Source organism: Balaenoptera ricei, chromosome 2 (genome assembly GCF_028023285.1).
Source record: "Balaenoptera ricei isolate mBalRic1 chromosome 2, mBalRic1.hap2, whole genome shotgun sequence".
NCBI classification, from domain to species: Eukaryota; Metazoa; Chordata; class Mammalia; order Artiodactyla; family Balaenopteridae; genus Balaenoptera; species Balaenoptera ricei.
The window spans coordinates 162,319,073-162,331,459 of NC_082640.1; the positions used below are offsets into that span (position 1 = coordinate 162,319,073).

The following is a 12,387-nucleotide window of genomic DNA, read 5'->3' on the forward strand; positions in this document are numbered from 1 at the left end:
CTTGCCCTGGCCAGAGGTGAGGCAGAGGCTCCAGGGGCAATCTGAAGGTTGGGAAGCCTCTTAGAAACTAGCACACAAACGTTAACTTTACCTAAGGAGGCTCCAAAGTCAGATCACTTCCTTGATATGGCTTAAATAAACCTTCCTTGTATGTCCTTCCATGTTGTCCCAATAAGTACCCAGAAGTCCAAGTTCCAAATCAGATCCTAAATCAAGGCACTTATCTAGAGACTAGGTTTTGTAAAATGATGGTTCCCTTAACACTTGCAAATGTTTTTTTTTTAATTTAATTTTATTTATTTTTTTATAGAGTAGGTTCTTATTAGTCATCCATTTTATACACATCAGTGTATACATGTCAATCCCAATCTCCCAATTCATCACACCACCACCCCCACCCCCTGCCACTTTCTCCCCTTGGTGTCCATACGTTTGTTCTCTACATCTGTGTCTCACTTTCTGCCCTGCAAACCAGTTCATCTGTACCATTTTTCTAGGTTCCACATATATGTGTTAATATACGATATTTTTCTCTTTCTGACTTACTTCACTCTGTATGACAGTCTCTAGATCCATCCACGTCTCTACAAATGACCCAATTTTGTTCCTTTTTATGGCTGAGTAATATTCCATTGTATATATGTACCACAACTTCTTTATCCATTCATCTGTCGATGGGCACTTAGGTTGCTTCCGTGACCTGGCTATTATAAATAGTGCTGCAATGAACATTGGGGTGCATGTGTCTTTTAGAATTATGGTTTTCCCTGGGTATATGCTCAGTAGTGGGATTGCTGGGTCATATGGTAATTCTATTTTTAGCTTTTTAAGGAACCTCCATACTGTTCTCCATAGTGGCTGTATCAATTTACATTGCCACCAACAGTGCAAGAGGGTTCCCTTTTCTCCACACCCTCTCCAGCATTTGTTGTTTGTAGATTTTCTGATGATGCCCATTCTAACTGGTGTGAGGTGACACCTCATTGTAGTTTTGATTTGCATTTCTCTAATAATTAGTGATGTTGAGCAGCTTTTCATGTGCTTCATGGTCATCTGTATGTCTTCTTTGGAGAAATGTCTATTTAGGTCTTCTGCCCATTTTTGGATTGGGTTGTTTGTTTTTTTAATATTGAGCTGCATGAGCTGTTTATATATTTTGGAGATTACTCCTTTGTCCGTTGATTTGTTTGCAAATATTTTCTCCCATTCTGAGGGTTGTCTTTTTGTCTTGTTTATGGTTTCCTTTGCTGTGCAAAAGCTTTTAAGTTTCATTAGGTCCCATTTGTTTATTTTTGTTTTTATTTCCATTACTCTAGGAGATGGATCAAAAAAGATCTTGCTGTGATTTATGTCAAAGAGTGTTCTTCCTATGTTTTCCTCTAACAGTTCTATAGTGTCCAGTCTTACATTTAGGTCTCTAATCCATTTTGAGTTCATTTTTGTGTATGGTGTTAAGGAGTGTTCTAATTTCATTCTTTTACATGTAGCTGTCCAGTTTTCCCAGCACCACCTATTGAAGAGACTGTCTTTTCTCCATTGTATATCCTTGCTTCCTTTGTCATAGGTTAGTTGACCATAGGTGCATGGGTTTATCTCTGGGCTTTCTATCCTGTTCCATTGACCTATATTTCTGTTTTTGTGCCAGTACCATATTGTCTTGATTACTGTAGCTTTGTAGTATAGTCTGAAGTCAGGGAGTCTGATTCCTCCAGCTCCGCTTGATTTGTGACCCAAGATGTGATCTATCCTGGAGAATGTTCCGTGCGCACTTAAGAAGAAAGTGTAATCTGTTTTTGGATGGAATGTCCTATAAATATCAATTAAATCTATCTGGTCTATTGTGTCATTTAAAGCTTGTGTTTCCTTATTAATTTTTTTTTTGGATGATATGTCCATTGGTGTAAGTGAGGTGTTAAAGTCTCCCACTATTATCGTGTTACTGTCGAGTTCCTCTTTTATAGCTGTTAGCAGTTGCCTTATGTATTGAGGTGCTCCTATGTTGGGTGCATATATATTTATAATTGTTATATCTTCTTCTTGGATTGATCCCTTGATCATTATGTAGTGTCCTTCTTTGTCTCTTGTAATAGTCTTTGTTTTAAAGTCTATTTTCTCTGATATGAGAATTGCTACTCCAGCTTTCTTTTGATTTCCATTTGCATGGAATATCTTTTTCCATCCCCTCACTTTCAGTCTGTATGTGTCCCTAGGTCTGAAGTGGGTCTCTTGTAGACAGCATATATACGGGTCTTGTTTTTGTATCCATTCAGCCAATCTATGTCTTTTGGTTGGAGCATTTAATCCATTTACATTTAAGGTAATTATCGATATGTATGTTCCTATTACCATTTTGTTAATTGTTTTGGGTTTGTTTTTGTAGGTCCTTTTCTTCTCTTGTGTTTCCCACTTACAGAAGTTCCTTTAGCATTTGTTGTAGAGCTGGTTTGGTGGTGCTGAATTCTCTTAGCTTTTGCTTGTCTGTAAAGCTTTTGATTTCTCCATCGAATCTGAATGAGATCCTTGCCGGGTAGAGTAATCTTTGTTGTAAGTTCTTCCCTTTCATCACTTTAAGTATATCATGCCACTCCCTTCTGGCTTGTAGAGTTTCTGCTGAGAAATCAGCTGTTAACCTTATGGGAGTTTCCTTGTATGTTATTTGTCATTTTTCCCTTGCTGCTTTCAATAATTTTTCTTTGTCTTTAATTTTTGCCACTTTGATTACTATGTGTCTCGGCGTGTTTCTCCTTGGGTTTATCCTGTACAGGACTCTCTGTGCTTCCTGGACTTGGGTGGCTATTTCCTTTCCCATGTTAGGGAAATTTTTGACTATAATCTCTTCAAATATTTTCTCAGGTCCTTTCTCTCTCTCTTCTCCTTCTGGGACCCCTATAATGCAAATGTTGTTGCATTTAATGTTGTCCCAGAGGTCTCTTAGGCTGTCATCATTTCTTTTCATTCTTTTTTCTTTATTCTGTTCCACAGCAGTGAAATCCACCGTTCTGTTTTCCAGGTCATTTATTCTTTCTTCTGCCTCAGTTATTCTGCTATTGATTCCTTCTAGTGTATTTTTCATTTCAGTTATTGTATTGTTCATCTCTGTTTGTTTGTTCTTTAATTCTTCTAGGTCTTTGTTAAATATTTCTTGCATCTTCTCAATCTTTGCCTCCATTCTTTTTCTGAGGTCCTGGATCATTTTCACTATCATTATTCTGAATTCTTTTTCTGGAAGGTTGCCTATCTCCACTTCATTTAGTTGTTTTTCTGTTTTGTTTTTTTCGGTTGTTTGTTTGTTTGGCTGCATTGGGTCTTCGTTGCTGCGCGTGGGCTTTCTCTAGTTGCAGCGAGCAGGGGCTACTCTTCATTGCAGTGCACGGGCTTCTCATTGAGGGGACTTCTCTTGTTGTGGAGCATGGGCTCTAGGTGCATGGGCTTCAGTAGTTGTAGCACACAGGCTCAGGAGTTGTGGCTCATGTGCTCTAGAGTGCAGGCTCAGTAGTTGGGGCACACAGGCTTAGTTGCTCCGCGGCATGTGGGATCTTCCCGGACCAGGGCTCGAACCCGTGTCCCCTGCATTGGCAGGTGGATTCTTATCCACTGTGCCACCAGGGAAGCCTGTTTTTCTGGGGTTTTATCTTGTTCCTTCATCTGGTACATAGCCCTCTGCCTTTTCATCTTGTCTATCTTTCTGTGAATGTGGTTTTTGTTCCACAGGCTGCAGGATTGTAGTTCTTCTTGCTTCTGCTGTCTGCCCTCTGCTGCAAATGTTTTTAAAACACAACTTCCTAGGCCCTAGTCCCAGGGTTCTGATTTAACAGGTCAGGGATGGGGCCCTTAAACACTCACCAAGTTATCCTGATGTACAGTCCTCTGCTAAAGGACCTACCCTCAGCTGGGCTGTTCAATGAACATGTGGGCAAAATATGTCAGGCCAACTGATGCCATGTTCTTTCAGAGCCTTTTCCTGAGGCCAATCAAGCGAGGCTGGCTTCTTTTTGTTTCCTGATCTATTATCAGCTATGCTGGAAAGGATCACAAGCTTTGGAGTTAGACCACCTGGGTTCAGATCCTGACTCTGCCACTTCCTAGCTGAGGAATTACCTAACCTCTTGGAGCTTCAGTTTCCTCACCTTGCCCAACACAGGGTAAGCTCTCAGTGTTTACTATGACATTTTTTAAATTTAGGCCCAAAACAACTCTGGCTACTGCTAATGTAGGGTCATCTTCCACAATTCTGAGCAGAAATAAGGGCTTTTCAAACTGTAATGTGGCACTGCTAAGAAAGCCATAACAGCAGATCCAAGGAGACTTGTTCAGGAGAAGTGCAGCCTCATGAATCCCCGGTCAAAGGAAAATTACAAGTATAATCTGCACCATCTGCAGCCTCATCATGTCAGAAATATTCCAAGAAGAGGGACCACATGAGCCCCTCAATTCATCCCAACTGTGACCACAGTGCAGGCAATGATAAACATCTGCCTCCACCACTGAGTGTTTTCAAGGAGCCAGAACCTACCTAATGGGGCAGGTGGGAGGTTTTTCAATACGTTCAGGGATTTAAAATGTTCTTTTAGAGGGAAATTTCCTTTATATAGGATACGCCCTCGACGATTCATATTTTACTTATGCTAACAGGCATGTATGGAAGTTCAACATGGTGGCTGCTTTTATTAATTTATTGGTTGAACTGTGCAATATACAGGATGGCATAACGCTTCCTTCAGGATTGCAGAGGCTACTGACCAAAGCCTAGAGCAGTGCTGCCCAAGACAATTATCATGTCAACCACATATGTGCTTTAACATTTTCTAATAGCCTCCTATAAAAGGTTGGGAAAAAAGCAGGTGAAATTAATTTTAATAATGTTTTATTTAATCACACTTAAAAATTTAGCATTTTCATGTCATCAATATTTTAAAATGAGATATTTTGTGGGTTTTTTCCTTTTTTTTCTACTAAGTCTTTGAAATCCAGTGTGTGTTTCATGTGGACAGCCCATCTCAGTTCATACTAGCCACATTTCAAGGGCTCAGTAGCTATAAGATGGTAGTGGCTACTGTACTGAATCCATGCAGGTGTAAAGGCCTCAAACAGCCTGTCAGATAGGATAGGCTGAAAAGAATTGCCTATGCTCAACTTTTATGATAATCTGAGACCCATACACTCCTAGTAATTGGTTACTAGGAACTCCTAGTAACCATACACTCCTAGTAACATTCTTCTGGGAAGAATGTGACGGATTGGTCTGAGTTGATGCATTCATTCTTTCACTCTTTCCGATTCATGCATTCATATATTCATTAGAGATTTATCAAGCACTCATCAGTATTTACCCCAGCTTCACCCTGGTCTTATCTTGACCTCAGGTCCACTCCTCCCCTTTCATTGAAGACTCTAGCCCTGGACTCCCAGTCTTCCCTACCTCAAGTCCTCGCATCATTATTGTGGATAAGCCATCCCAAATCCTAGAAGCTCATTGTCACCACCTCCTCATGACCTAATTCCCACTGTACTTCACACACCCTTGATGTGTCATTACAGGGTACTGCTCCACCTCTAGAATCATAAACTCACACCCCCACTCTACTGGATCACCTCATGGCTTTCTGCCTCTCTCACTTTCACTCCTGCATCATCTGTTCTTTAACTCCATTGAAACCATGAGCCATTTTTTAAATCACTCTCTTCCTAATATTGACTCTCTTGCCCACTGTTCTTTGATGACACCTGCCTAGGTTAGTAAAAGCCATTCTCCTTCTTGGCTCTTACATCTGGGCTGCTGAGCACCAGTGAAACAATTACCAGCCGCAAAGATTGGAGCTATTAGTGTGCTGGTCTGCAACCTCACTTTAGCCCTCAACTTTCCCCAGCCATCCTTGTTCTTCATTAGCTCTCTCTCCTATTTCCACAATGACCATTCTTTTCAAACTTGCTGTTCTGTTGCCTCCCTTCCTGCTCTGAAGATCAACTTTAGAGAAAAAATAGAACCACCCAGTGAAAACTCTCTGCTCCCCGTTGCCACACCAACACGCTGGCCAGCATCAGCAAACCACCTGTTCCTCTTTCCCTCCCAACACAGTGGCTGACCGCTCCACCACACTTGGGATCCCCCACTCTTGCCTCCTCAGAGACGGTGCTCCTTCTGCTTATCCCTCTCCTTTTCTTCCCTGACTCCTTCCCATCAACACTTAATCATGCTCAAATCACTCCTATATTATGAGAGTCAGGCGATGGCCCCCTCCAGCCATTCCTCCATCTCCCCACATCTCCTTCAAAGCCAAGCTTCTTGAAAGACTTGTCTGCTCCTCTGTCTCCTTCCTCACCCCTCATTCATCTTCATTCCACTGAGGTCTAGCTTCTACCCTCATCACTCCACTGACTCCCCACCAAAGTTCCCAATGCCTTCCTTGTGGATAAATTCAATAGACACTCTCCAAGCTTTATTATTTCTTGAATATTCTGTAAATTTGCATAACTCCCCCTTCTTAGAAGATTCTCTTCCCTCAAGTTCTGTGACATTCTCGTTTTCCTTCCAACTCTGTGGACATTTTGTCCTAGTACCTTTTATTTCTGTTCCATCCTTTCAATGATGGTATTTCTAGGATTTCATCCTTGGCCTCTCTCCTCTTCTTTAAAGTGCCTCTTTGTGAAACTTTCACCACTCCAATGGCTTCAAATAGCATCCATATACAGATAACTCACACATCTACATTTTTAACCCTTTTCTTGGGCCATAGACTCATAAATCCTTCTGCCTATAGATTTCTCCAGCAGATGTCTCAGAAGCACCTCAAAGACCCAACACACAAAGTTGCACTCATTTCCTTCCCCACCATCCGCTAAAAATCCACTACCCCAGCTTCTCAGTCCTCTTCTTTGTGAGTGGCACAATCATCTATCAAGTTATCCTGGCTTCCTGCTTTTTCCCCATCTTTTACTTTCATATCTGATCTACCCCCAAGCCCAGGTGGTTTGGCCTTCTTTATATTTATTTAGTCAGTCTACTTCCTCCCCGCAGCCACTCCTAACTGGTGTTGATCCTCCTCCTACCCTCCATCCACTTTCCACACTGCGGCCGGAACAATCTTTCTACCATGCAAATCACGTCGGGTCATACTGCTGGTTAAAAACCTCTTTGCAAACCCTCACTATCTTCAAAATTCAGTCAAATTCCATAGCATAGCATTGAAGACCCTTCATTATTGCCCTCTGCTCACCTCCCATCTCATCTCTTAGCTCTTCCTTCCTATCACAACTCTCCCTGGAGGCGAGAATTACACTGCTAAACTGCCTGAGACTCTAACGTGCTGTTGGGACTTTTATATGCTTTTTTCTCAGCCTCAAATACCTCTCCTTCCCCCCCAGGTCTACCCCATCCCTCTGCCTTCACCCAATTACTGCCTAACAGACTTTCAAGTCTCAGCCTAGACATTCCTTCCCCAAGGAAGCTTTCCCAGATCTCCTACACCCACCCACCCACAGACACACCGCTGCCCACAGCCCCGGTCTGGGCCAGAAGCCTCCTCCTATTTGCTTCTGAAACATCCTCACTTACTTTGGGCTCAACACTGTCACTGTCTGTTTACTCATCAGTATCTTAGTAAGTTGTATACTTCATGAGCTTCACCACTCTAACCCCATCACCCAGCCCAGTGCCAGGGCATTCAACACATTCATTCATTCATTCATTCATTCATTCATTAGTAATTTATTAATGAAAAATCCTTCTTTCTGAAGAGCTTTGGTTTCATAAGGAAACCAAGCATAGTAAAATCCAGACTTGCAAAGGTGGACGGACACACAATGGGAACTTCTCTGTATTTTCCAAAGATTTTTTTGCTTTACAAAATAATTCTGAAAGTGCTTTTCTTTCAAAGTCCCCCGCATATTTGAAATCTGACTTGATTTACAGTTATCATTTAAAGAAAAACAGCCCTTGCATAAAATTGGATATTCTTACACCTAATAATGAGACATCTGTTTCCTTCTGTGGCTGTGCTCCCTCACCCTGCCTCCTCACATGGCTCCTGCCAGCCTTCTTTCTTTGATTCTTTTCTCTCCGTTCCTTCCCTTGGAGTACTAGGGCCTTCCGTAATTATCCCATGCTAATGGCCATCAAATACAACAGCAATCTTTCTCCCAAAGGACCAGATAGAAAATGTTTTTGGCTTTGCAGGCCATGGGTCTCTGGAGCAACTGCTTGACTTTGCCATTGTAGCATTAAAGCAGCCACAGAAATACCTAAGTGAGTGATCCTGGCTGTGTTTCAACAAAACTTTATTACAGAAACAAGCAATGGACCCGACTTGGTCCTTTTGAACCATGAACAACAGTTGCCCTGAGTGGGGAACAACCTTGTCATGTTCAAGGAATAGCAAGGGGGTCAATGTAGAGAAGCAGCAGCCAGACCGACTTCACTTATATCGCAGATCTACCACTTTCTCGCTGTTTGACCTTGGGCCAGTAACTTAACCTCTCTGTGCTCAGTTTTCTCCTCTATAAAATGGGAATAAAAATAGCATCTTATAATAGTTGTTAGACAATTTAAATGTGTTAATACATGTAATGACCATCGAACAATGCCTGCACTTATAAGTGCTATATAAATGGTTATAGGATAGTAAAGGGTCCCTCTGCCATGATCCCCACTAAAAGATAGATTGTAACAAGAATATTGGCAATAAAGAAGAACATGGTCATTCTCTTAGTATTTGGCCATACCTTGCTCTGGGTGACATTCTCTTGGACTCATTTCCAGTCAAAATCACAGCTCCCTCCTCCCCTGAGACTGTCTCTTTTGCCCTGCTCTGTGGATAACCTGTAGTCAGTCCACCTCCCACCTCTAAATGCCTTAGGCCCACCTCCCAGCACCACGGGGGTCTATCATCTCACAAACTAGTGGTTTAAAGTACATTTTGATTAGATGGTCCATCGCATGCTAGTTATGTGGTTTTGGAAATACTAGCCCTGCAAAAAGATACATATTTTGACAGTGGTGAAAAGATAATACATGGAGAAAGGACAGTCTTTTCAACAAATGGTGCTGGATCATGTGAACATCCACGTGCGTATATAGGTATATTGTATACTTCACACCTTATCCAAAAATTAACTCCAAATGGATCGTAGAAAAAGTTCTGGAAATGGATAGTGGTGATGGTTGTGCAACATTGTGAATATAATTAATGCCATTGGATTGCACACTTAAAAGGGTTAAATGGTAAATTTTATGTTAGTATTTTTTATTATGACAAAAAAGATAATGCATCATAGACCTAAATGTAAAAGCTAAAGCGGTAAAATTTCTAGCATAAAACAGGAGAAAATCTTGGGTTAGGCAGAGAGTTTAGATATGACACAAAAACATGATCCATAAAAGAAAAAAATTGATAATTTTGATAAAATTTGACTTCATCAAAATTAAAATTTGTACTCTGTGCAAGACACTGTTAAGAGTAAGAAGCTAAACCATAGACTGAGAGAAAATATTTGCAAATCACAATTCTAACAAAGGACTTATATCCAGAACACATTAAGAACTCTCAAAACTCAGCAGGAAAATAAACAATCCAATTTTAAAGTGGGCAGAAGATCTGAACAAACAACAAAGAAGATATAGGCATGGCCAATAAACATATGAAAGGATGCTCAACGTCATTAGTCATTAGGGAAATTCAAATTAAAACCACCAGGAAATACCACTACACACTTATTAGACTGGCAAAACCAAAACAAAACGGGCAATATCAAGGACTGGTGAGAATGTGGAACATTGATGCTCTCATATATTCCCAGTGGGAATTCAGAATGGTACAGCTGCTTTGAATAACAACTTGGCACATTCCCAGAAATGCCTTCTCCCCACACCTAACTTGTCCAGAGCCCAGGAATAATAGGGACTCCTAGATGTCTATTTTATTCTTTGGGTTACAGTACGATACCATTGTTTATTTTGCTGTTCAAGTTCCAACCCTGGCTATGGGAGCTCATTCAGGTTGGCTCCTGGGCCTTTTCAAAATACCCCCTCTTTTTTATTTTTGTTTTTGATCCCTTCCTTCTTTTCTGGCACCACAGGAATTAACCACATTTCCAAGGAAAATGGAAACCTAGACCTGGGCACTGGCATGCTCATCACCACTGGGTTGTCACTGCTTCTGGTCCCTTTCAGTGGATAAAGCTAGGAAATATATGTATGTATAACAACCCATGCATAACCCATATCTATATTTGTTTCTATACCCATCTATCTGTGTATGTATATTAAGCAAAACCCAAACCCATGAATCTACACGGAAACCTCTGACTCCAATCCAGCATCACTCTTTGTGAGCCCATGAATGCTCCCCAGCATGACCCTTATCAATTTCCAGTACTGCCCTTAGACCCAGGCAAGCAGTGTCGCTGCCCAGTGGCTATTTGGAGTGCCTTCCTCCAAATTTTCTAATTTGCCCTTGGTACCTGAGACCACATGGTACTTTGTCCAGGCAGAGCACCCAAAACTTAGACCAGGATCTATATCTCTCCGGTCACCATTTTTCTCCTTTAAGTACACTTTCTTATCCTCAGCACCAGCATGGGGTTGACCAGATATCCCAAGGGTCTCCAGGACTTGTGCATACCAAGTCATCCTAGGAGTGGATCACTCCCTCTGGCTTGTTCAGTATTTCTTTCACAGAACCACATGAGATTGGACCACTAGAATGATGTTGTCATGCTGATTTAGGATGACTCAAATTGTTTATTTGAACAGGAGCTCTGCCAAAAGTATTTATTTGCCCAGGACCCTCACAACCTAGGAGTGGCCCTGGCAATTTCTATCTTGTTTTATACATGTGTTGAAAGGTCCAAGCCTTAATCATATCTGCATTCCCCCCACCACGATGGTGCCTATCTTAGTGCCTTGTATGTAATAGATGCTCCATAAATATTTTTCAGAATGAATGCCTGGAGGAATGAGTAATATCTCAGATTTACATATTTCTTTTGATCCAAGGTTCTAACTATGTTTTTCCTACACAAATTCCCAGATCTTCATCATTCTTCTGAGTGGCAAAGAGGGATTTTCATGTCCCCAAGCCCTCCAGTCACTGACCTGCCCGTTGATGTGCTGATAGTTTATCAAGAAGGAACAAACACGCCTCCAGGTTCTCTTGACAGTAAACTGCAAGTGAACTTCAACTCCAAGACATGTGAAAACAGCCAAGGGTGGGAATGATGGTTGAGTGGTTTCAAGTTAGGCAGCCCGGTAGTCTGAACAATGTTTTGGCTGCAACAAATTGTAGTGATACAACATATGTTTGTCGTGCTTTGCTTTTGATCTTCTGCTCCAAGGTTGAGGTGAGGATACTCTCCCAAGGGGGAAAGAAAAAAACAAGAAGAACTGCGAAGAAGAAAACTGACCTCACCCATCACTGAAATATTTCATACCTGAAGCACCTTGAGAGAAGAACATGGTGGCGGCTTAAAGCAGTCACCTGATTAAGGGGCTTGGGTTTGGTCCTGACTCAGAGGAAAATACAACTCCACCTAGAGGCCCCCGCACAGCACCTGCACACTCACAGCCAAGCCTGGGCTTGGTCCCAGCGGATATAAGAGAAAAGATGACTACCAGAGCCACCAGGAGGGTGGGAGGCTTGCTGTTGCCAGGTCCACCCACGTGGATCACAATGACCGCATGAGGTCATGGAATGTTGAAGATGAAATGAAAGTGGGTCCTAAGTCATAAAGTTGCAGGTTGGGGGGGGCATCCTTTCAACAGGGCTCCCAGGAATAGAGCTGTACCTCTCTCCTTGATGATCCCGGGAAGTAGCTACCTTTCCCAGACAGAGTTGGGGTCAAATCCAGACATGTCTCACCAAAACCCACTCTCCCCAGGGCTTGCTGGGATGGAAGGGTAACTACAGCCCCCAGCCCCCAGGATCTGTCTAGGTGAGGGCAGGGTACGCAAAGTTTGAGACAGAGGTGAACTGACAGGTAGCTTCTTAGGGAAGCAGCAGAAAGGTGGCAAGAAGCTGGCAGCAGCCCCTGAGAGGGCCCCGGCACCATGGACAATGACGACCCTCTTGAGCCTGAGACAAAAGGTGAAAATGCATCCCATTTCTCACCACTCAGGCCCTTCTGGCTGCCTCAATGTAATGCCTAGTGACCACGTAGACCCGGAAGCCCCCTTCCCTCCTCTCCTGGGACCCTCCAGAATGGGGGTGATGTGTGACATTGACTTGACTTCGGGGCTTGCCAAACAGGGAGTGAGAAAGTTGGATGCAACGCTGTACTGGAACTGGCTCATACTAGCTCTGGCTGACTTTAATTTTCATTCTGTGAGCTGGCCGATGTCATGTTGGTAGTTGGAAATCAACCATGTTAGGAATATTTACACCACCTGAATTGGCT

At 42.3% G+C, this 12,387-nt stretch overlaps 1 protein-coding gene across 1 annotated transcript in view; it reads left to right on the forward strand.

Moving 5' to 3' along the window:
- Positions 1–12,040: 12,040 nt before the first annotated feature.
- LRRC74A (leucine rich repeat containing 74A) overlaps positions 12,041–12,387 on the forward strand; it is a 31,621-nt gene continuing 31,274 nt past the window's right edge. The window contains exon 1 of the mRNA XM_059915238.1: positions 12,041–12,077. Within this exon, the coding sequence (XP_059771221.1) occupies positions 12,041–12,077 (37 nt within the window). The remainder of the gene's footprint in view (positions 12,078–12,387) is intronic.